The sequence below is a fragment of the Polyodon spathula genome, chromosome 41 (assembly GCF_017654505.1).
Source record: "Polyodon spathula isolate WHYD16114869_AA chromosome 41, ASM1765450v1, whole genome shotgun sequence".
In the NCBI taxonomy this organism is placed as follows: domain Eukaryota; kingdom Metazoa; phylum Chordata; class Actinopteri; order Acipenseriformes; family Polyodontidae; genus Polyodon; species Polyodon spathula.
The window spans coordinates 386,446-412,228 of NC_054574.1; the positions used below are offsets into that span (position 1 = coordinate 386,446).

The 25,783-nt window shown below is 39.7% G+C and overlaps 2 protein-coding genes and 1 long non-coding RNA gene across 3 annotated transcripts in view; 1 reads left to right on the forward strand and 2 right to left on the reverse strand.

The window, feature by feature from the left end:
- Positions 1 to 2,292: 2,292 nt before the first annotated feature.
- Positions 2,293 to 6,503, reverse strand: LOC121305122 (protein AATF-like). The gene is made up of 5 exons (XM_041236667.1): positions 6,370 to 6,503; positions 5,041 to 5,211; positions 3,665 to 4,033; positions 3,244 to 3,381; positions 2,293 to 2,382 (listed from the first exon to the last, which is right to left on the reverse strand). Exons 1-5 carry the CDS (start codon positions 6,452 to 6,454, stop codon positions 2,360 to 2,362), a joined length of 786 nt encoding a protein of 261 aa, XP_041092601.1. The 5' UTR covers positions 6,455 to 6,503; the 3' UTR covers positions 2,293 to 2,359.
- A 6,331-nt stretch (positions 6,504 to 12,834) lies between these two features.
- Positions 12,835 to 23,662, reverse strand: lhx1a (LIM homeobox 1a). The gene is made up of 5 exons (XM_041236666.1): positions 22,716 to 23,662; positions 20,214 to 20,437; positions 18,951 to 19,228; positions 15,515 to 15,680; positions 12,835 to 13,742 (listed from the first exon to the last, which is right to left on the reverse strand). Exons 1-5 carry the CDS (start codon positions 22,883 to 22,885, stop codon positions 13,372 to 13,374), a joined length of 1,209 nt encoding a protein of 402 aa, XP_041092600.1. The 5' UTR covers positions 22,886 to 23,662; the 3' UTR covers positions 12,835 to 13,371.
- Positions 23,663 to 24,022: 360 nt separating this feature from the next.
- Positions 24,023 to 25,783, forward strand: part of LOC121305104 — a 16,634-nt gene continuing 14,873 nt past the window's right edge. Inside the window, exon 1 of the long non-coding RNA XR_005948034.1 lies at positions 24,023 to 24,677. This is a non-coding gene — a long non-coding RNA (uncharacterized LOC121305104). The remainder of the gene's footprint in view (positions 24,678 to 25,783) is intronic.

Here is a 25,783-nt window from a genome sequence, read left to right on the forward strand (position 1 = left end):
AGAGAGAGAGAGAGAGCAACTCTCGAGTTGAGACAGGCTGACACGTCTGAGAGAAACGCAAATCTATTCTTTGCGTTTAGCCATTAACGGCCATCCTATTACTTTGGGGATGATTACAACCCCCGACTAATGTTTTTCGGCTGCTCACTTGTAGACGTTATCCATCTGATATGTCGGGGGGGGGCCAACCCCCCCCCACCCCCCGGGCTGATATTAAACCAAGTGAGAAAAGCACTAAGCGCTGCTACACTAAGGTTGTTTTATCACAGAAATTGTGCCGGGCTGGCACAGTTAAAAAGTGTAATCCCAAAGCCAAGAGGCATGGCTATCGTAACTATCCTGCCAAACTATCCCATCTCTGATCTACTATATAACACACACAAACACACACACGATGACAAAAAAAATGCTTGGAGCAGAGAAGAGGCTTCCAATGTTATTGAAAGATCAAAGGACGCTGATGGACATCAAGGCTATCTCAAGAGTGCACCTCGATTCACAGATACAGAATGAATCGTTTCTCCTCTGTATAGGACTGAACTGAAGGAATCAGAACTCTGACGACGAAGCTTTATAAAACTGAACCCCAAAAAGGCTGTCAAGTGATAAGCGTGAAGTTTGAGATTAGCCAAAAAAAAAAAAAAAAATAGCTACCTTATTGCCTCCCTCCCAGAAATTTCACCTCCCATAAATTACAGCTGTAAACTTTCCCAGCAGCGAGCCCTAATTAATTCTTGCACTATACACAAAAGGAAATGCTGGGTGACAAATGGGAGCAAGCCTTGAAAGCTGCCAGGTCTGCAAAACATTTTCTACTTCAATTTACAAGCAATTTTGCAGTAAATCATCAACCAGAACTGGCTATTTGGAGGAGCGGGGACAGAGAGAACCACATTATTGCAAAAAAGAGCAGTTAACCCTTTAGGGCACGGAGTTCGCTCTGAAAGGAGCCGAGCATCAGGAGAAGGGTACAGCACAAGCTCGCTGGTTCATCCGATAGGCAGACAGGAACAAAGCAGGCTTGCCGTTTAATGTCCGGTCACTGTAGTGCTTCTGGTTGTTAGAATAGAGGAGACTGAAGCATACTCTTCAGGATTGCGGGTTCAAATAAAGAACGACTTTTCAGAAGAGCCCTGCATGAAGCTCTCAATACTCTAATCAGACAGGAGAAAACAAACCCAGGAATTCCTGTATTGAAATGAAGTCCAATCATAATGCCACAGCACAGAGACCAATCATTTGCTGTACATACGGTTCATGCAAAAGCCTTTGAGAATGCTTGTCCTGCAAGACGAAGCGCCAGCAGTAACATGTCTACAATTACAAAGCAGTTTAGAGCAGGATCAGATACAACTGATTTATAGCTGAAATGCCTTGCTCTCGAATCAGTCCTGATTTCTAATGATATAAATTATTATTAATTTTCAATATCTAACAGTGCCATCCAGTAGTCAAGAGTTTAAATTCTGGCAACAGCATTGACCTAAAATCTAATTGAATTGTGTGTAAAGCCCTAGCTTGGTTTTATCATATTATACAGTTTAAAACAGTCCATGGCAAGCAGCACATATGGTGGAATCCCACCCCAAATTCACCACTGAAAGCGTGGCTCCCATTTCACAAATTAACAGCTCACATCCTTACAGAAAAAAACAACAAGCAACAACAATGTTAACCAATTTGTAGCATTTTAATATTTCGCAGAATTTCCACCCTAATTAATCTGATGCTTCTGTTTCCAATTAAATTGCTTGGATACTTCATCACTTCTCTCCCGGCCTCCACAGGGACGTCGCCACAGTCCTCTGGTTTGAGACAATCAATCAGGAAGTACTTTGTTTAACATGAGGTTCCTGTCTCTCAAATAGGGAAGGTGATGAAGCGCTGGAAGCAGCAACCGAGCAATGAAACAGATCCAGTCGCCCCAGTGAAGAGGAGGCAGATAGATGCAGCAGGTTAAGGGGGGAGGGGAGACCCTTTCCCTGCATCATCTCAGCCTGCCAGTGCAGCTCCGTGTGCACTGGAAAGCAGCGCAGATTTACATGAAATATTAACGCTGTACTGCCCATGCCTTTCAGTGTAAAAAAGAAAAGCTGCTATTTTCATGTGACGAGACCCTGTTTCTAAAGATCTGGACTCACAGAGGTCTTGCATATGTACAGCAGATGTTGCTTTTTGAGGTAGGACTGCAAGCCCAGTCTGCTCAGAATGATGCACCAACAGTGTGGGTTTCACAGGCTTGAATGTTGAAGTTAGGAACACATTTTTGTAAATAATTACCTACAGCAATGCTGTATTTCAGTAACACACCCCGTTGCTTCACCCAGCATCGCAGCTGCTCACAGGACTCTCCCCACTGCTAAACATCAATGCAACAGGAGCCTGAGAGCAAGAGGAAAATACACTTTATCACCGGCTGACAGGTCGCTTTAGATCGTCAAGGTGTGAAAAACACCCCAAGACAGCACAGCACCTTCTCTCTTCTACGATCTAAACCAACTTCAGTATATAAAAGCGGAACGGTCATGAATTCTACAGCTCCGCCCCCTCCTGTTTACATTCAGCATGTCCCGGCTACTTGATAGTTTCCGACGTACAAACCCCTTTGCACAATTTATTTACTGACAATGTTTTCCGTTGTTGTTGTCGTTTCGTGACCTTTGGAGACAGAACTCTCTCATTTTCAAGAGGGTCCAAACTTGACTGCAGGCAAAAGCACTACATGAAATTGACAAATGGTACAGAAGTGGTACCATAACAAGGAGGAACTAAATAATCTAGGATATTCATCAATGTCGACAAGAAAGCACCCGTTTAAAAGAGGCATGTCAGGGAAGGAAATATGACTCCCACTGCACAGCAGTTTGAGCCATTTCTGGTTTTACTGTAAGTGTAAGAGGACGCACCAGAGTTTGTTGTCTACACAAAGGAACAGCAGATGGATGGAACAGCAGCACTGCTTGGATGTACTCACACAAACATGTTAGAATTGTAATGGGTCTTTACCAGGAATATAATGACCACCTGTAGATAATCCCTATTGAACATCTTCTTTACAATGTGGTCCTGTCCAAGAATACAGGAAGGTTAATGGACTCAGACACAGTGAACCACCATTGACCAAACAGCACATGTATCACTAAGACTACAGAGGAGAGCATCCGTGCCATGCAACTACTGGAGCAGAAACTCAAACCGTGGATCTGCTCCACTTTGATGAAGAGAAGAGAGCACGACACTTACTGTTCTTCAGAGCGCCCTCCATCTCGGCTCCACCCATCACCTTAAATGCAGGGAAGGTCTCAGGCTGGGGAAGCTGATTGGCTGTTAAGAGAGCCTTCTGCAATTTGATTCGCCCTTCCAACAACTGGTCCCACAAAGCTAGAGAGAGCGAGACAGAGGCGAAATCAGTTAGAGGAGGCACCAGACTTACAGATTTCTCATTTTAAGTGTTTTATTATTAGTAGGTTGATTATTATTAACAACAGCAACTAGTTCACCATTTAAGTTAGTTATTTTTTTGTTTAAAAATAACCACATAATCAATAACCAAAAGATAATAATATGATAAAATATGCATTTAAATAAATAATTATTTTGTATAGAGTTCTGCTGCTGAGTCCACCACAAGTAAGGATGAAGTCTGCATAGGGGCGGTACACACCAATTTGGTTTTTCACAGCTTTCCCTTTTTTGACCTCTTCACCGACTTTCTCTTTAGAGAATGTCATCACAGCCCCATCCTCCTCCTCCATCTCCATTCCCTCTTCCTCTGACCCTTCTTCACTCTCTTCTTCCTCCTCATCATCTTCGCTGTCTCCGATGTCGTCCATCCCCTCAGTAAACTTCTCGAAGTCGGTCACTTTGGGGAGGTCGATTTCATTGCTCTTCATCTTACAGACCAGGGTCTTCAGCTCTTGCTCGTCCGAGTCCTGCTGTCCCTCCTCAGACGATTCCTCCAGCTCCTCCTCAGGATCTTCATCGGCTCCTGAATCCTCCTCCTCCCCAGAGTCCCCTTCCTCACCTGCAGAAACTTCAAAAATAAAACCGAATTTGTATGAAAAGGTAGCTGGCAGCAATACGATCAAAAATCTAACCTGAAAAGAAAACGCGAAGGTTACTGTTTGTTTTTAAATAAAACGTACCCCTTGAGACCGCAGCCTCTTTTACAAGAGCTGTCTTGTCAAGATGACCAAAAACATGAAGCAACAGAAGTGATATAACTGAAGCAGTCATTCAGAATGAACTGTGAATCTTTAAACACTCAATACAATGGGTTTAACCTCGGTCATTAGTGTCATTGTAACATGGCTTTAGACCCTCCCATCATCTGAAGCTGGGCTATGCAGTGCAATAACAGACCTGGCTGAACCCATTACATGGTGCATGAATTCACAATATATACAACAACATGCTAAATTGCTGTGGCACTTTGCTGATTATCATAATTCAATCTGCAAGATGGGGATGCTCTGCACACAGTGCATTCAATACACATCAACATGACGACAATGACATTTTAGGAAACCGATTAGCATATGCAGTAACCACGCTCACTTAGCAATGTAGATGAATTGGCGAATGGCTTTAAATTGATTAGCAATGTCTCAAGTTTGAGTTGCAAATCTCTGCCCTAATCCAGGTATTCCTCTCGTTGAATAAGCAGGGATTTAATTAACAGAGAGGTTACACTGATCTCCAACGCCTGTGCTGCGTGCAACGTCATCTCCAAACAGTTCATTCTTACAATGGGGAAGCTCCACAGCGTAATGGATCGCATGTCCGTAACAGTGCTGACTACAACCCTAGTATGAATGTTTTGGAAAATAAATGGAATCTAACATTCCTAAAATAAGAACCTTCACTTATTTTTACTAACCCCCCCCCCAAATAAATCCACACATCGCTGGACATCAGTGCTGCACAAGAAAACACGCTGAGCTCCATGAACAGAGTTAAGTGTCTGCCCTTACAAACCCCTGCACCCAGCATGAAGCCCTGGAAGACGCAAGGACTGCACACAGGCTCTTGCTCATGTACCCGATTCCTCAGACTCCTCCTGCAGTGCTCTTCTGGAGATGGCCCTTCCCAGGTACCGCTTGTCTGTATCGGACAGAAAGGTGGAGGCGTGTCTGCGCAGCCTGCTAACTGCAAGAGGTCCTTCTTCATGCTCCCCTTCATCAAACGCTTCTATCACTCTGGCTTTAGTAGCTGGAAGTTGGAAAGGAAGGAGTTTAATATATAGTTACTCATTTTTTTTTGCAATATGCATAGGTGAGTTTGGCAGAGCAAATTAACATAAACACCACCAGTGATTTGTTACCTAATGAAACCCGCCAGGACAAAAGAACGAACCTATTCAATAGAAAGCATTAGGCAGTAAATAATGGATGGATACAAATTGATTTCTATGGGGTTTTTTCTCCCCCCAGACACATTTAACAATTTAACTGCGTCCATGATGCATTTTACATTACTCAATAAACTTAAATATTCATGGCTGTGCAGGAACACATTTCTTATGTACAAATGTGTGCATTTTATCAATTGTTATATCAATAAATCACCCCAAGCAATTTTGCAATGACGCTGTTTGATACGTTCAGCGAGCCTCCCTCAGCTACAACTGTAGGGATGCAAGCTTCCAACACAATTTTACTGCAGGTCAAAACACACAGAGCTGTCTATTCAAATGATTTAACACACAGAGAACTGATGCCAGACTGGATGTGAAGGAAGGGCCATTGTTAGGGTCTGAACGTGTCCGTTTGTTTATTCATTGTTTTTACAGTAATAATGCCCCAAACCCTTCTGGCTCTTTCACCTCTTATACCTGAGGAGTCAGAAACCAACTTTATAAAAACAACAACTAAACACAAAGAAACCAACCTTTGTGGGATGTAAACAAGAGTCCTATTGCATGGCAGTTCCACCCATACCAGGTTTTACTACAAGCTTGATTAGCACTGTACGGGCAACAAGCACAGGCGAGTCTTATTCAAGTCAGCGACACAGCCCAAGGTAGTTTTTAAAACAGTGGGGTACGTTGCAATTGCAGCGTACAGAGGGTATGTGAATCAATTTCTCTTTACGAGGAAGTACGTTTGCTGTATATCTAGCTACTAAAGCATATTGATAAAGAGTGCAAGTTTTTATTCAGGGTTAGGGTTAGTCACCAGTACACCTCAGACTCGAGTTGCAAAGCCACGGTGCGGTGCCTCTTGCTTGTAGAGAGGGAACAGGGACTCGTGCGTGAGTTAACACGCCGCATCCAGGCTGTCTGCTGGTGGACGAGCGCTGGGTGCGTTTCTTTATGAAGAGGCGAAGCAATAACCCTGCAGAACGACCCGGTTAAGGTGCGCTCCTTACCTTCATCCTGGTCGTCCTCGGGGTCCTCGATCTTCGGCAAAGGGTTCAACAGCTCCTCCAGCTGCTGGGAGAGGGAGGCCGCCATGCTTATACAGTCTGTAGAGAAGGGACAGCGAAACAGAGCAGGGCGCTTTCACAACTGCGTCATCCAGAGGCGTGGCATACTGTCCGTGAGTTCTGATGAGGAGGGGCGTGGTGTGCAGTGTGCGAAATATACTGCAGGACACTTTCACAGACCTTAACCTAACGGGACTTCATTATTACACACAGACACAGACCTTAACCCAACGGGACTTCATTATTACACACAGACCTTAACCCAACGGGACTTCATTATTACACACAGACCTTAACCCAACGGGACCTTAACCACAACGGGACTTCATTATTACACACAGACCTTAACCCAACGGGACTTCATTATTACACACAGACACAGACCTTAACCCAACGGGACTTCATTATTACACACAGACCTTAACCCAACGGGACTTCATTATTACACACAGACACAGACCTTAACCTAACGGGACTTCATTATTACACACAGACCTTAACCCAACGGGACTTCATTATTACACACACACACAGACCACCTTAACCCAACGGGACTTCATTATTACACACACACAGACCTTAACCCAACGGGACTTCATTATTACACACAGACCTTAACCTAACGGGACTTCATTATTACACACAGACCTTAACCCAACGGGACTTCATTATTACACACAGACCTTAACCCAACGGGACTTCATTATTACACACAGACACAGACCTTAACCTAACGGGACTTCATTATTACACACAGACCTTAACCCAACGGGACTTCATTATTACACACAGACACAGACCTTAACCTAACGGGACTTCATTATTACACACAGACCTTAACCCAACGGGACTTCATTATTACACACAGACCTTAACCCAACGGGACTTCATTATTACACACACACAGACCTTAACCTAACGGGACTTCATTATTACACACACACAGACCTTAACCCAACGGGACTTCATTATTACACACAGACACCTAAGACCTTAACCCTTAACAACGGGACTTCATTATTACACACAGACACAGACCTTAACCTAACGGGACTTCATTATTACACACAGACACAGACCTTAACCCAACGGGACTTCATTATTACACACAGACCTTAACCCAACGGGACTTCATTATTACACACAGACACAGACCTTAACCTAACGGGACTTCATTATTACACACAGACACAGACCTTAACCTAACGGGACTTCATTATTACACACAGACCTTAACCCAACGGGACTTCATTATTACACACAGACACAGACCTTAACCTAACGGGACTTCATTATTACACACAGACCTTAACCTAACGGGACTTCATTATTACACACAGACACAGACCTTAACCTAACGGGACTTCATTATTACACACAGACACAGACCTTAACCCAACGGGACTTAACCTCATTATTACACACAGACACAGACCTTAACCCAACGGGACTTCATTATTACACACACACAGACCTTAACCTAACGGGACTTCATTATTACACACAGACACAGACCTTAACCTAACGGGACTTCATTATTACACACACACAGACCTTAACCTAACGGGACTTCATTATTACACACAGACCTTAACCTAACGGGACTTCATTATTACACACAGACACTCTGTTGACGGTCTGTGTCTGGAATTTGGGTGCCCGTGAAGTTAATGCCGAGTGTGTGGTGTGTGGCTGGAATTTGTATTGCCCTGAAGTAATAATGTGTGCGTGCTGGATTTTGGGTTGCCCTGAAGTAATAATGTTTGTCTGGAATTGGCTGCCCTGAGTAATAATTGTGTCGGTGTCCTGGAATGGGTTGCCCTGGAAGTAATAATAGTGTGTCTGAATTGGGTTGACCCTGAAGTAATAATGGTGTGTCTGTGTCTGGAACTTGGGTTGCCCTGAAAGTAATAATGTTTGTCTGGAATTGTGATTGCCCTGAAGTAATAATGTGTTATCTGTGTCTGGACTTTGGATTTGCCGGCAGTAATATGTGGTCGTAGGAAATTGGATTGTCCCTGAAGTAATAATTTGTGTCTGTGTCTGGGTATTGGATAAGACCTTAACCTAACGGGACTTCATTATTACAACGGGACTTCATTATTACACACAGACCTTAAACGGGACTTCATTATTACACACACACAGACCTTAACCTAACGGGACTTCATTATTACACACAGACACAGACCTTAACCTAACGGGACTTCATTATTACACACAGACACAGACCTTAACCTAACGGGACTTCATTATTACACACAGACCTTAACCTAACGGGACTTCATTATTACACACAGACACAGACCTTAACCTAACGGGACTTCATTATTACACACAGACACAGACCTTAACCCAACGGGACTTCATTATTACACACAGACCTTAACCCAACGGGACTTCATTATTACACACAGACACAGACCTTAACCTAACGGGACTTCATTATTACACACAGACACAGACCTTAACCTAACGGGACTTCATTATTACACACAGACACAGACCTTAACCTAACGGGACTTCATTATTACACACAGACACAGACCTTAACCTAACGGGACTTCATTATTACACACACACACAGACCTTAACCTAACGGGACTTCATTATTACACACAGACACAGACCTTAACCTAACGGGACTTCATTATTACACACACACACTGACCTTAACCTAACGGGACTTCATTATTACACACACAAATACCACTATTTTCTTCCAATGAAAAAACAAATATTTATTATTGCAAGTAATAGTAATAAGGGGATTACGTTATTTTTTTTAAAGACTTGCCATTTACTAAAAATAGTGTCTGAGTAATAATCGTGAAGAAGCATGCACGCACATGCCGCGCCTTCTCTCGGCTTGAAATAGCTTCCTCCATTCGAGCGATTCCAGAACCACGCGTGCAGCACGGAAGGTTGCCTTTTCTGGTTTGATTGCGCAACGGAAATGAATTAAAACTGGATTTATAAATCTGACTTATTTGTATTTCAATACAGCAGTGCAATGGTTTTAAGCACATGAAAAACTGACAAATAGCCACTTATTCGTTTATTCGTGGAACAATCAAACCGTGTCCCACTTATTTTTGAATGATAATATATACTGTACTGTTCATCTCAATAGATATTTCTGAGGGTCCTGTTGGATCTGTACAGTTTGCATATAGTGCTTCATTCTGTATTTTAGCTGTTTATTCAAGTGGTCTTTCATACTAGAAATGAATTTAAATATTTAGCCTTTAAAACATTTGCTCTTCTGTTTCATAAAATAAAAACTTATTTGGATAACTCCATTACTGTGTACTTGAGTGTCTCTTCTTTGAGCAGGAAGTGTGCGTTTCTTTATTATTATTATTATTATTATTATTATTATTATTATTATTGAATATATTATTATTATTATTGTTATAACAACAACAACAACAATTTGGTTGTGATTTTAAAAAAAATTTATTGAGACCTTACTTAATTAAAATTTTTGAATTTCCAGGTGTTCAAGTCACTACAAATTGTATACGCATATGCGCCAATTTGGTTATCAAGGTATTAGTTAGGTAAACTTAAACTTACATTCGCCAAGACGCATTGCCCATTTGAATGTATAGGGGACTCTGGCGTACTGGATTTGCTTGGGGGGGGACGGAAGTCTCTACACTGAGACCGAAGAGCTTCAGTTATTTCCCAACCCCATGCACAAATACCACTATTTTCTTCCAATGAAAAAACAAATATTTATTATTGCAAGTAATACCTGGTGCTGATGTTTCATTCATAGAAGATTAATGTGAAACCGGGGGGGGGGTCTGTTAATCAGCCTGGACTGGGACTCATGAAGTATATTCGGCTCGGTCTTGAAGCAAAAAACCGCAGCAATATTATAAACTAGCAAAAACAAATGTCCTTATGATTATATTTGAATTATAATGCAGCTACATTTCACCAATCTTAGAAAGTACCAAATAACAAAAAAAAAAAAAAAAAAACTGTGATAAAGATATAAAATAATTGCGCACAGTTATATATTTTTTTTTTTTATCCAGTACAAATAATAAGATAAAGATTGCAGTAACTTCCTTAAAATTGAATCCTGGGGTTAGTTGCAAATTGCGTTATAATCGTTTAATTGATATATTCATTCCAGTTTAAAAAAGTATTAATTATTGTTTGTTGTTTTATTTGGTCTGAAACAAAATTCTGGAATGGATTTATTTATAAATCCTTAGGTCCACATTTCAGTGATGTTTAACATATGCCAGGGTCATATGAATAGTTCTTATAAAATTTGAAGGAATGTAAACGGACATTTTCCCCCAACCTGTGCTGCCCCCCCCCCCCCCCCCTCATCCCCCCCCCCCCCCCCCCCCCCCCCTGCCTTCAGAGATGTGTTTCTCTGGCTTTTAACGCGTTTTTAGCAAATTAACTAATATTCATTCCAGTTTAAAAAAAAAAAAAAAACGCCCGTTAAAACTCTGTAGACATGTACTTTATAGGGTCTCCAGAGCACCCTTTATAATCGTTAGATCTATATAATATATATATATATATATATATATATATATATATATATATATATATATATATATATATATATATATATATATATATATATATAAATTACAGGCGTACGTAAAATCTCATTGCAAAGGCATGCATTTAGGTTGAAGAACTACCTCGCCGATCAAAGCTTTTATAATGAACGGAGAGAGGCGCAGCCCGCGCTTCTTCGAAAGCCTGCGCCGTGGTGTGCACACGATAGGAGGATGCGTATTCACAGTGAAATGGGACTAGCTGCTTGTTTTCTTACAGGTTCACAGCACTGTGGACACACACACACACACACACACACACACACACACACACACGTAAACACGTCTGTGTTAGGTTCATCTTGTGCATGCTGGCACGCCGGGGAGGAGCAGTACGCATGATGCAGTGTGGTTTCTGTTTGAGGATAGCAGACTGAGCCTCTGCCACACCAGCTCAGCCGCGTACTCTATTAGAATACCACTGCATGGGCTGGTGCATTAAAGCCAGTGACCGCTGATCGCTATAGGCATGAAGTTGGTATTTAATAGATTCAAACTATACATTATATTTAACCCTTGTTTTCCATAGATCTTTATTGTGGACTGAAACCTCACCACAACGTTACAAGACCCGTGGGGCAAATCTGCAGTAGACGGACTTCATTCCCAGTCCCTTTAATTTACCTCCTGGCTGCGTCGCTTCATTGTATCATTGCCATTGTGCACCAGAAGGGCATCATCGGGTGACTTTTTTTGTTCCTTGAATAATTGTCCCACCTAGTGGTCAAGTGATAGATAACACCTGCTGGCTGCCCGTTTCCTGCTCCCACGTGAAAGAACAAGGCTGTAACCGTGGCGCTTCGTGTTTTCTAATTTTATTAAAAACTCACACACTTTATTCAACATGTTGTATTTATACAGTGAATGGTCTAATATGCACTGGAGGTCACATAAGCTGTTTGTTTAGGTTTATTATAACAATAAAAGACATATCATGAGGACTTTGAAATATAAAGAAAGAAATAGCAGCCGCAGACACTGCATATTTGACCATACATTTAAATAGTTTGGATTTTCCTTTTAAAGACACAAAAATAAAACGGTCTAAGTAAGTTATATTAACAATTTTTGTTTATGAATGTTTCTTTAGCAGACTAAAAAATTCAGAAGTTTTTAGTTTTTTTTAGTTTGTTTTTTACACACGTACAGTTCGTTTCAACTCTTTCTGCAGTTCATGGTGCAAAGCACTCTTACAGTATTGTGCTATAGTTTTATTTGGCAACTGTCTACTTGTTTGTTGAGTTTTTTTGTATATATTTTTTTTTTTTTTTACTTTTGTAAACAACATCTTGTACAAACTAGCACAGTGAACCACAAGCCAGCAAACTTTGCTTTCCATACATTATAAATAAAATCAATACAAAACAGTTTGGTTGGTTGCTTCAAACATTATTATTTTTTTGTTTGTTTGTTTTGTTCTGGATCAAGAGGTTCTAAAACATGGTTTATCCCGAAACTCCTGAATGGAATATATATTACGTAAACAGTTGACTGTTCTCGTTCCTTGTAGACCCTTGTTCAACATTGCTCTCTTTTCTTTGTTTTTAGAAGGTAAACTTCATATATTAACATTTGGAGTTCTCTTCCATTCATTTAAGGGGACAATCCCCAGACCCATTAGGTATATATATATATATATATATATATATATATATATATATATATATATATATAATATATATATATATATATATATATATATATATTACGCGATAATAACTTTTTTAATTTTATTTTTGTTTTTTAAGTTAACCTTTTGAAGGCAAACTAGTCACTCATAAATACTGTGTCAGTTTTACAAAAGCATAACCCCCCCCCCCCCACCTCCCCAACCCCGGGCTTGTGGAAATACATCTACTGTCAAAAATGTGACCAGAGTTTTCATATGGCAGAGCCTAGAGAAGGCAAAGAGGTTTGAGAATTCTTCAAATAAATACGAGGAACACGTTGAGTTGAGAATAAATGACCTTGTTGCTTCTAGCTCGCTTGTAAGCACTTTTCCAAGCCAAGAGACATCCATTCTGCCTGGGCTTCTGTAAAGCTGTCTACAGGCTTTGACATAACCTGTACTGTCCCCCAACCCCCAAAAAAGCCAAAGCCCTCTCTTGAGCATGGCACTTCTTTCTCCTGTGGTGTGCGTGGAACAGACTGGAGCTTGACAATCTGAGCCCATCACACCACACACTGCCTTGAACCCATGCCAGATCCGTCAGTCCACACAACACAGGGCAGGAACATAGTTACGTATTAAGTTTAGTTTCGTTGTACTGTACATCAGGACAATACCAAGGTAAATGTGTACATGTCATCCGGCAGCGCTGAGCACTGCCAGTCGGGGGGCACTGTGTGGCTACCACACCGCGGCTTCGTTCATTTCTGCCTGCGCGTGTGACAAGCCGTACCCTCCATTCATAGAGAGTGAGGTAAAAGGAGGGCTGGGGCCGAACACCTCCGAGGAGATGCTGTGTAGCGGGCCGGGAATGCCGGGCTCCGGGCTGGGGGAGTCCCCAGGGTGGTGGGAAAGGATGTCGGAGAAGCGCTGGGAGTCGCTGGAGGGGTGGTGACCAGGTAAGGGGTGGTCCATCCCACCCAGGGGGGTGCCTGTAGGTCCGGACGAAGATACGAAAGCAAGGTCCACCGGGGTTTGAGCCTGGGATGAAGGCGGTCCTTGAGGGAAGAAATCATAGTTGCTTCCAGGGCCGTAGTATTCAGTTTGATAATCTGAAGATGGAAGGGAGGCAGAGTTAGTTAACAGGTTATGTGATAATGCAATGGGCTGGAACCATCATGAGTGCAGTTAATTCAGGTAGTGGATTCAGATATCATGTTCAGCTCCATTTTTCAATTGGTAACCAATATATTTTATTACAACACTCTAGTCTTACTGCTTTGCTGACTGTAAGGACTGTTTTGGTGGCATGATTTTTCCTAATCATTTCAGTTGGGATGAAATGGCATGAAAATCCAATGTGTTTGTTACATAGGGCAGGCAGGGTTATTTCACTTTGCATGCACTTTAACAATGAGAAGGATGTCGTGATGCACCCATGCCTAGGAAATGCCTCTGCAGCCTGGTTATCTGGCGTACTGATCTACAGGGTGAAATAGCCCTGTTAAATATTAATGCTAATGGTTTGGCCGCTGATCACGGCTTCAGATTTTCCCAGACAGTTACTAAATCCGAAGGAATTTGCAAATGAAGTATTTATTGTTCTCCAGCATCCTTCTTTCTTTTCTTTTTTGAATTACTGTGGCATAAGACAAATGCTTAAAATATTTAGTGAAATTGCAGTATATGTGCATGTTTCACTATTTGCCCCATAAAGAAGCTTAGTTTATTTTTTAAGAGCATGATTTTTTGTGTGCATGTATATAGATTATCTATCTATCTATCTATCTATCTCTATCTATCTATCTATATCTATCTATATATATATATATATATATATATATATATATATATATATATATATATATATATATATATATATACACACACACTGGTATATTTCATTATTCCACCCTGTGTTTCACATAAATACAGTGTAGTTAGAAATAATCGTGATGTGTACTGTGTTAGACTCTAAACTGAAAAGGCACATCAATAAACGGGAATGAAAGGCCATACACTCAGCTGTGTAATTGTGTTTAATGACAGCGGGCTCAATAAGAATTTGCTTTCAGATCACTTGTGTTCGGTTTCATTCTGAGCCAATGCTTGTCAGGTCCTGGCAGTGCATTTTAAAGGTGCATTGAAAAGGAAAATAATGCAGCCCAGCTCAGCTGCAGTGAGATAATAATGTAAGCAGCGCCCTCTCAGTGGAGATGTGATGCTGTCTAAGCCTGGACTCTCGTTAAGATCTGTCACAGCACTACACTGTGGTAGGAGCACTTACAATAGAGTGAAGAAAGCACTCTGGAGCTCCGATGCCCTGATTCACAAACACAAAGCGGGATAATAAAATAATAACTCCTTAACAAAAACGGACTCCTTTATATTATCACGGGCCAGTGACTTTAAACGTGTTACTATTATTATTATTATTATTATTTATTATTATTATTATTATTATTATTATTATTATTATTATTATTATTATTATTATTAGTCGAGTAGTTGTATTTTTATTAAGATGCAATAGGGTTGGATAGATGCGTGTAATCCTACGAACCAAATAAAATATTACATGTGGCCTATATATATCAGAATTCGACACGCATGTATTAATTTTATTAAAATGGGCAAAGTAATAACTCGATGGGGGTGCTTGTATCTTTATTTATTTAAAATATTTCATTTTCAAAGATAGCACACTTGGCTCTAGTATCTTTTTCAAAGGGTAACAAATGGCAAAGCAGCGCTTCACACCCAGGCGTTACACGGGTTCTCGTTCCTGATCAACACCGATATAATGTAAAGGAATCTCCCCCGCCCCACCCCCAGTCCCGAGTCCAGGAATCTCCCCACCCCCCAGCCCGAGTCCTGCACTGACCTCCGTAGTAGGTGAAGGGGCCGTTGGGGATTAACTCCCCGGGCTCGAGTCTGTCCACCAGGGTTCTCATCCTCCGAGGGCTGCGGAAGAACGCGTGCCTGCGGGCACCCAGCGCGCTCAGCTGCTTCATTCGCCGCTCTTTGGAACGCCGGTTTTGGAACCACACCTGCAAGAAATAAAACAGAATGTAGGTGAGCATAGCCTTATAATGCGCTGCCTCCATTTTATTTGAAAGCAATTGACATTTGCATTAAATAAACGATGCCCTCTCGACCCCTTTAATGCAACCGCTCAAAGACAATCGAGTCTTATTAAAGCACAGGCCGACTTTAATTTAGGCTAGCAAAGTTAGATGAAAAGCACAGATCTAATTCAGCTACATTTTGCATTAACCACGAGGGGAGATTTTCCAAACACGAATGCATTTCAATAAACACTAGATTAAACTCACAAAACAAGTACAGTATTTGGACGCACTGTTTTAGTTTGTGATCGCTTTGATAAATATGACTGTTAATAGATCTGGGGCTTTTATCTGCCGCGCTACACAAGAACGCATCTTATAAAAACACACACAGGCATACAGACAGGGACATGAATACACACAAAACCAATAAGGTAACATAATGAGAAAAATAGAAGGAACCATATTTTAATGAAAAAACAGTAACCCTGGACCGAGATGAGAGCCGGTACAGCGGATAAACTTCATCAAATCGACAAGCAGAAATCTACGATCGGACTATACTTAACCATCAAGCAGTACGAGAAGCAATGTCTTTTAATAGAATAAAACTATTGAAATAATACAAATAAATAATAGCCGTATAATGGTCCAAAATCAGTCTGTGTTTATTATTTAATAAAGTTTTTTACGTTCGTCATATTTCCTTTCAAATAAATATTGCAGGCAACATGTTTGGATAAGTCTACGCGCTGTGACATGCATGATAAAATGCGACAACTAAATATATATATATATATATATATAATATATATATATATATATAATATATATATATATATATATATATATATATATATTACAATTCCATTAAAGAAAATAATCATTTGATAAAAGTGCAAGCTACAGTATTTTATTAAATTGCATTACATTTAGTAATCCATTAATCTAAGGATGTTTTGAAATAGAATGTTTCTTTATTATTATTATTATTATTATTATTATTATTATTATTATTATTATTATTATTATTATTAGTATTAGTATTATGATGATAACACTCGGCTCATGAAGTCTAAGTTTTCTTGAAGTTCGAATTCCATTCCAGAGCCGCGCACGGCGTGCCCGCGCTCTCTCCAGGGCAGGTCAGCGGTGATTGAATGAATTCCTATTGCTGTGACAAGATTACGCCTAATTATCGTCACTCCGAGACTCGCACATCTAACCTCTCTTTAATGATCCTTTAACCCTCCATTTACCCCGGCTGTGGGGGCTGCAGCGGGATTTCAAATCTCCAATTAATACTTAATAGGAGGGCTGTTACTGATATATTAAGCGTCTCTATAAGGTTATTATTGTGCAGTATAAATATGCTCTCTTGAATTCCTTTGCCTAATTGCTATTTTCTGCGACACGGTTAAATGTCTAGCCTCGACACTCCATTAATCTCCAAGCAACCCTCTTTTTCACAGGGCTTCTGTTTGCATTTCCTATGAATGTGTTACCTTATCCCAGATTCCCCGTGTCCCTTGATGCTATACTGTCTGATTGTTAAAGCGCCTGATCCGTGTCACGCACCCGGGCTCGTTCGGAGTTCGTGTTGCTCTATTCGCGCTATTCCCGCATTGTTCTGTCCACGCGCACCTGTCCCGGCGCCTTCTTTTCTTGGAGTTTTTGGAGATGCATTGGAATGAGGTCGCATTTCTTGGCACGATTACTTTCTTGTTCTGGGCAGTATTCATGTGTGCCTTTCATTTATGCTTGATTTGTATTTTGTTACAGATCATTTGTATTTCATTTTACATTTTTAATGCAAGACAAAATAACAAAAACAGTGGCTTATTTAATGCATCTAATGTATCTATTTAAAATTACACTACAATATAGCAGAATGTCAATAATAATAATAATAATAATAATAATAATAATAATATAATATTATATTTATAATACAGTCTCCTGGACCGCCTTTGTTGGCTCAGTCAGAAATATATATACAAAAGTCGTTTCTGACTCTGAGCCAACCGCCCGGCCAGGAGTCTGTATTAGTGTATTATATATATATATATATATATATATATATATATATATATATATATATATATATATATATATATTACACCCAAATTATGTACAACGTGTTTCTCTAAATCTGGTCACATTTTGATAGTTCCAAAACCCCTGACGATTTCAATCTATATATCTCTATCTAATGTCTCCATCCAACAGGTAGGTAAAATTTACAATCTGAAACGCGACAGAAAACAACAACAGCGAGGCCCTTCTCGACCAGGCGGCACCGCGTTAGCAGAAGCCCAGTGCGCGTTTAACATACCGGGCCGCGTTCATGATTGATAGGAGATACAAGAGAAGCGGTTATTTATTTATTTTTTATTTTTTGTAGCAAACTGTTCTCATGCACATATCAATTGCTACACCCTTTCATGAGGGATGGTTTACATTGCAGCCGCAGACCCTGGAAACCAGTTCGGCTTGCATACAGTGCGCTCACACTGCAACGCTTTGGGATATTTCTTTCTTGTCTCCATATGTGTTCGCTGTTGCCCACGTCGCAGTTCAGGTGCTCAGCATCTCTCACTGTTCCGTGTGTCTGTCTCTCTCACAGCCTACACACAGCAGCACGTCGTTAGAAATAATCCCCGGGCCGACACCTGTTATGTCTGCCACCTTCACTATAGCAGTGGCTTCACAGGCTTTCGGCGCAGTATTTATAAAGATAGCTTTCAGTATTTTCAGTATTTTTAACACACCTTTGTCAAGGGGAAGTGTGTTTGATGCCATTGTAACCACGCTCAGTGATTTCTATTTAAATTTAGTGTGTTTGCGCTTCGCATATTTACTGATATTTGTGCATACAGTATTTGTGCTTATAGGGGCACAATTATATTTTTGCAAAAAGTGTAACTTGCACCCTTTTGGGGAAAAGCATTGTAGTTTTTATGTTACAAAACTTATGCTACACATACTGCACAATGTATGAAATACCCTTATTATTATTATTATTATTATTATTATTATTATTATTATTATTATTATTATTATTATTATTATTATTATTTGTGCCGTATATAGGCCTATTCGTTTATCTTAAACCAGTTTTATTTTTCTTTCACAAGTAATTGTACAATGCCTCCGTGTGGAACATGCACGGAATCTGGCTGCTGTGCAGGCACGGTACATCTTTCTTTTTTTAAAGCCCTGCTGCCACTATGAAAGCGCCCCCGGCTTTACCTGAATGACCCTCATGTTGAGCCCCGTCTCCTGTGCCAGCTGCTCCCGGATGTGTCTGGTGGGCTTGGGCGTGGCCGCGAACGCCGCTTTCAGGGTCTCCAGTTGTTTGGCTTTAATGGTGGTGCGGGGGCCGCGTCGCTTTCCGCCCAGGTTCTGGTCGTCATTCTCGTTATTACCGCCTTCTTTGTCAGAAAGGGTCGTGCCTTCCGAATCTTTAACGTCATCGTGCAACTGGTCTTGAGAATCCGGAGATAAGCTGGGGTCGCTACAGGCTGTTACTGGAAGTAAAACAAATACATGTATACAATTAGTAATGGTTTACAATACTTTCCTTTGTTTTGTTTTTTGTTTCAAATGCCGCCCAGAAACACTATGCTCACCGATAAATGCCAGTTGGCTTATTGCAAAAATATTTAGCGATAATACTGTACAGGCGCATATATTGTGTTAAATGGGCGCGTTAATGCTTGCTTTGCGTGTTGTTCATTCACTACTTTGTACTTCCTCGTGTAATTTATTAATCAGATAATTAAACACACACAGCTTCTACTGAACCAGACTTTTACATTACAGCATTTCATTAGGTTCTTCGTGCAAGTTACGCATACATCAAGCATACACGGGTATAATAATAATAATAATAATAATAATAATAATAATAATAATAATAATAATAATAATAATAACAGAAACGTGTGTTTTACTTTCCTAATAATAAATCAAAATGAGAGCCATCGCCAATAATGGCCCATCCCTTAATTTTTTTGCAATATTTTGTTCCAGCCCATTGAAAATATAACATTGCTCAAATACACACAAGAGCAGCGATTTAACCAAGACTGGAAAACGTGTTATATATAATAATAATAATAATAATAATAATAATAATAATAATAATAATAATAATAATAATAATCACACTATCCACCAATACCCCGATGATGTAACAGGAAGGGGATTAGGTCGCCGCTGGTATCTTTTCCCAGTTTAATAACATATTAAAGATCGTGGGGAAAGAAAGCAAGACCACACCTGCTCTTATTATTACACTGAGAGCGTGAAAATGCGCTAGTATCATCATTATTATTATTATTATTATTATTATTATTATTATTATTATTATTATTATTATTATTATTATTTATTATTATTAGCAGTAGCAGCAGTAGCAGCAGCAGCAGCAGTAGCAGTATTATGAGTATTACTATTGATAACAATAAACACCGCGGGGTTTACACTCCAGTGTGCAAGGTAAAGTCTTACCTGAGAGGAGATTGCTATCTTTGCCGCTGCTGCTGTTCTGGAAGTCTTCTTTACACACGAATTTGTTTTCGTCGATGATGTAGAGTTCCTCTCCGGTGGAGAGCTGTTTGTTGCACATCATGCAAGTGAAGCAGTTCAAGTGAAACACCTTGCTCCTGGCTCTCCGCACCAGGTCACTCGGGGAGATGCCCTGAGAACAGCCCGCACACTTGGTACCAAAGCGCCTGCAAGAGCGAGTGAAAACAGAAGCGGAGTTTACCGCACAGCAAGACCAGGAACGCACTCTGCGTGTGTATGATGAATGAACACCGGGGTCGTGGTGACATACATACCATATCCATAAATACAGGCCGGCATAGTGCATCCCTGCTTTCTGTTTATAGTCACTATATAGTGTGTGTTTCTATGTTATACAGCCCTGTCAAAATCATCATTCCATTGCCACTGTGGTCTGCAACCCATGCATTTCTATATATCCGGGGTAAAGAGTTTGCAACAACAAGGGTCGATTGAATGAAACTTCAACATGTTTCAATGATGAATCGAACCCACTTCAATCTAAAAATAATAATAATAATAATAATAATAATAATAATAATAATAATAATAATAATAATGTTTTTTGGTACAGTTTTGTGATGCTGTGCTTCTATAATGATAATGATATAGCATTCAACACCCCGCGGTTTTGCTGGTCTTAGTTTTCTCGTGTAAACTGTAATTGAGGGTCGATCTCACACACAAACATTCCCGCACACACTAACGTTATTTAAAGGTGATTGATATGTTTGTCTAAATTTTGTTATGTACACGTATGAGAAACATTATTATTTGAATATATCTTTATTTTCTAAAGAATCATTTAAAACGCACGTGTGTGTGTGTGTGTGTGTGTGTGTATATATATATATATATATATATATATATATATATATATATATATATAAAACACACACGCTGTACCACTATTTGATAGACACACGACCTTGCTTTCTTTTCTTTATTAATTAAATGTGTATATAAGGATCCGCTATGTGATATGCACGGTATTTAAACGCACACAACGCATTTGTATATGTTCCTGTACAGGAGAGCTGTGTGGTTTAGTTTGGTAATTGGGGTTTGGTTTGTTAGCCTTCCATTCTGTTCCACATTAATGAAATCAACACTTTTCACACTGTGCTTATTTTAAAAATCCTTTTAAAGCACGTCCCTCACTCAACAGTGCACACATGTAACCCGTGTGGGTTGCGCTGGTCTACTAATTAATGTGGATTGCGGCTCTGTGATTGTTTTGTCTTCGGGTTTCCTCTTCAAACGAGTTTATTATTTAAATCCACTTCTCACATATTTACTAGAACCGCAGCGATGGCCCGGCGGCGCAGACACACCTAACACTGGCACGGCTCAGACTTCCTCCAGGAATCGCTCTATTTATTGATCTTTGCAGTTCCTCTGCTTTCTGCACAGATATCCTAAAGGAACGTGCCATTTCCTTTAGAACATTGCCTGCGACCGAATACACAAAGTTCATCCTTTGCGAAGCAGAGCGCTACAAAGAGGGCTTCGTTTGCTCATTACTTCATCACTGGCACTGCTATTTACTGCACCACACGCCCTGCTACAATCCACCTTTCAATCGCCCAAAAGCGAGCTGCAGCTTCTCATTCCTGAAAGCAGCCCGCCTGTAACATGGATACATTTACAGAAACTTTCAACTCATCATCTGTCCGCATGAAAGCGTATGTTATAGATTCGTTTAGTACATTTGAGGACATTTATTTTCTCTGATAATAAAGATTATGTACAATTTTTTCAATGCCGTGAGCTCTAAACCACCAATTCTACAAATTATAAAAATGTCATGAAATATATTTTTGTAAGCCAGCTCAACAATTAAATGACGTGTTTTTAAACAATAGTATATATATATATATATATATATATATATATATATATATATATATATATATATATATATATATATATATATATATAACCCCCAGCTATTATCATTTAAAGATATTTCGTTTAATAAACTACAGTAATGCAGGTAGGCCTCCTATTTAAGCTTGCATTATTTGAATATCTTACATTCTCTTGCGATTGATCTGCTGTTTATTAGATTTCATTTCTCGGTAGATATTTTGGTTTAGCAGCATTGGTAAACACACCTGCACCGGACCGTACAATAGCCGGTTTGTACAGGTCAAAAAAATGCGCGTTTTTACATTTTAGTGAGTGAGGTGTTTTGCATTAACTTGTTTATTTATTTGATATATTTTAATGGAATATTTGCTCACGCGTACTGTTAAACCGAGCAGACTAGTTTGGCGGTGAATTGCATAAATGTCTGATGATAGGCTATAGAATTACACAATACACTGTTTAAAAATATGTATCTGAACAGATCTGAACAGATATAGAACAAAACAAAACAATAACATCAATTGAATACATTTGGTGTTTGTTTCTGAACGAAGTTTACGGCTAGGTGCTTACCTAAAGAAGTCGTTTTTGCAATAGAGTTTCCCTTCTCTCGAGAAACACTTCTCCGTTAAATTGCCTTTACACTCGCAGCACTGCACACACTTCACGTGCCAGGCTCGGTCTAGAACATTGAGCAGAAACCTGTCCAGAATGGGTCTTTCGCACCCAGCACAGTGCACCATCGTCTTTGGATCCAGTCCCAGGAATCGGCGGGGCTTTCTGTCTGTCTCTGCTGATTTGCAACACGGTGGATTTCACTAGAAGGGATTTGGTTCTTGTCTGCTGTGAGGTCCTCTGGGTCGATTGGAGTGGTGAAGAAGAAGAATAAGAAGAAGAAGACGAGGAAGAAGGTAAAGAAAACCAACCCCCTTCTCTCTTTCGCTCGTTCTCCCCCTTTTCTGGCCCAAAATACGAAGATTCCACAAGAGGTTTTTGTCAGTTCTGAGGTAGAGCAACACAGCCCGGAGCCACGAAGATCAGCCTTCTATTTCTTCTTCCAAAACATAAATGACCAAACAATGCTTGCAATGCTTGCACCATGCCACGGCCTGTTTGCACTAAAAACACAAACCCACACTGCGCTCGTCAGGTTGGGCGCATGTAAAAGGGATTACGAGCAGTGCTGTCAGTATAGTTAACTAACATCTATGCCATGCATCTAATGCAATTTGTGGCGGACAGTATCATTAGCACCAAAAATAAACATGCCTACCATAATCGCAGGATTGTGTTTTTCATGCCCATCGCTCTTTGCTTCAAGTAGCTTTTTAAATACCTAAGCCCTTGCAGTGTCTGTCCTCTTTGCTTGTGTGAAGTTAGAGAGTATTTGTCATGTCTGTTCCTGTACTGATCACTTTAGTCAGTTGCTTCTCCCGATACAAGCTCCACTAGTCTGCATGTTCCTAGAGGCACACGCCACCCTTATTCACATCCTCGCTACGTCACTGAACACCTGCGCCAATCAGCGCCTCGCCATCCAAGTAACCATTAACTAGCCCCTCCACGCTCTGAGTGTACACTCCGTGCTATTTATAGAGAACAGTGGAAGAACTCGAATGTCCAAAAATCTTACAAACTGTCATGTGTTAGTTGCGAGACTAGAGCATATATATATATATATATATATATATATATATATATATATATATATATATATATATATATATATATATATAGATAGATAGATAGATAGATAGATAGATAGATAGATAGATAGATAGATAGATAGATAGATAGATAGATAGATAGATAGATAGATAGATAGATAGATAGGCCATTTAGATAATGGTTAAAAATATTTTATCTTCTTAAAAATAATATATCTGTCTGTCTATCTGTCTATCTGTCTATCTATCTATCTATATAAACGGAAATTGTATTACATGTAGAATAACTAGAGCAACGGTGCTTTTAATGCGGTGAAAGCAGTTTCTTATGTTATATGTAGTGTCGGTGTAATTAGAAAGCTTTGTGCTAAACCGGTCCGCGTTGTATACCTCTAAGGAATCCGGTAGTTTTTTTTTTTCTTCTTTGATAATTGTATTTAGATTGTATTTAGCTAATCTGTTGCCGCTCTGTTAATATAGTCTATAGAAGTGAATCGCAACCCACGACTTATTCCTATCATGTGCGCCTATCGATTTTGAGAGGATATGTCATAGCTCTATATATGACACAATGTCAAGACTATGACCGGAATGATTCCGGTTTTGCAGGACGGATTGTATTTTATTGAGTTCAATTGTCGTGCTGTTTGCTATGGGAGACTCAATGGGGAAGCACAGACTTGCAAGTCAATGTTAATTTACAGTAATAAACTGCACTTTTCATACGTGTATTTATGGCCTTTTGAATATGGGACTATAGTCTGAACCTTTCTTTTAAATGTGTGGCGTCAAGTCTGCACACATGCGACACATACCATCCTGGGCGCCCGCGCTGAAATACCACGTCGGATCTTTTCAGAGGACCGAGGTGAGTAAATAAGTTCAAACTTTTCCTTTTTTCTTTTTTTAGAAGCATATTTTCTAAATGTAGGAATGGACCTGTTTACTTTGTGAAACTGTATTTATTATATTACGATCAATCAATACACCTTTAGATGTGCTTCTCCCCTTGATACACTACATAATGTTATATATATATATATATATATATATATATATATATATATATATATATATATATATTAATATATATGAAAATTATTCATAAGTACTTTTAATAAGTCTTCAGTGTACAGTAGGTTATTATAAGGAACGAACCAATGTTTGAAATTACGCTGCCGTATTGTTACAAATAAGCACAATTGTTATTAATGATTCTATTCGTTATTATTGTTATACGCATTTGCACTGCTGTTGTTGTTCTTATTGTTTCATTATTATGATGGTTGTTATATTGCTTAGTGTAACTGTCTTCAAGCCAAGGTCTTTAAGAAAGGTCTCCTATAGAAGAGCGCCTGGCGCCTGGCACAGGAACAGAGGGTTACAAGTCATTCGATCACCCTGGCACTTGTTAATCGGTCCCACCCTCTTTCGATGTGTAATGAGCACTTTTAAATCCATTCATCTTAAATTCACCAATAAACATCCACAAACAAGCTTAGCTGTTTGTTATCTGAATAATGTTTAGTGAAGGAAGGGTCTACGTCCAGTTAAAGAAAGCCGTCCAGCAACAGCCCTTCTTAAATTCACCAATAAACATCCACAAACAAGCTTAGCTGTTTGTTATCTGAATAATGCTTAGTGAAGGAAGGGTCTACGTCCAGTTAAAGAAAGCCGTCCAGCAACAGCCCTTCTTAAATTCACCAATAAACATCCACAACAAGCTTAGCTGTTTGTTATCTGAATAATGCTTAGTGAAGGAAGGGTCTACGTCCAGTTAAAGAAAGCCGTCCAGCAACAGCCCTGCTGTTCAGTTTGCGGTTTCAGCGGGCATGTGCTTGGAGTCTGGAATATGAAACGCATTCGTTATAATGTAATACAAACAATACGGATCTTTCTGCCTTGTTTACAGTGGTAACACTGTGCTTATAAGTAATCTACACTCTCTCAGAAGTAACGCCAACACAAAACGAA

Bases quoted from the DNA above. Each gene is read 5' to 3' on its own strand.
- LOC121305122 (XM_041236667.1), bottom strand. From the start codon at position 6,454: ATGGCGGCCTCCCTCTCCCAGCAGCTGGAGGAGCTGTTGAACCCTTTG. The intron at 3,382-3,664 runs GTGTGTACCGCC...CGCTCTCTCTAG, and splicing joins AGCTGTGAAAAACCAAATTG to CTTTGTGGGACCAGTTGTTG. The intron at 2,383-3,243 runs GTAAGTGTCGTG...TCTTGCTCTCAG, and splicing joins GGAGGGCGCTCTGAAGAACA to GCTCCTGTTGCATTGATGTT.
- lhx1a (XM_041236666.1), bottom strand. From the start codon at position 22,885: ATGGTGCACTGTGCTGGGTGCGAAAGACCCATTCTGGACAGGTTTCTG. The intron at 20,438-22,715 runs GTAAGCACCTAG...TCGCTCTTGCAG, and splicing joins TGCAAAAACGACTTCTTTAG to GCGCTTTGGTACCAAGTGTG. The intron at 19,229-20,213 runs GTAAGACTTTAC...TTTTACTTCCAG, and splicing joins AGATAGCAATCTCCTCTCAG to TAACAGCCTGTAGCGACCCC.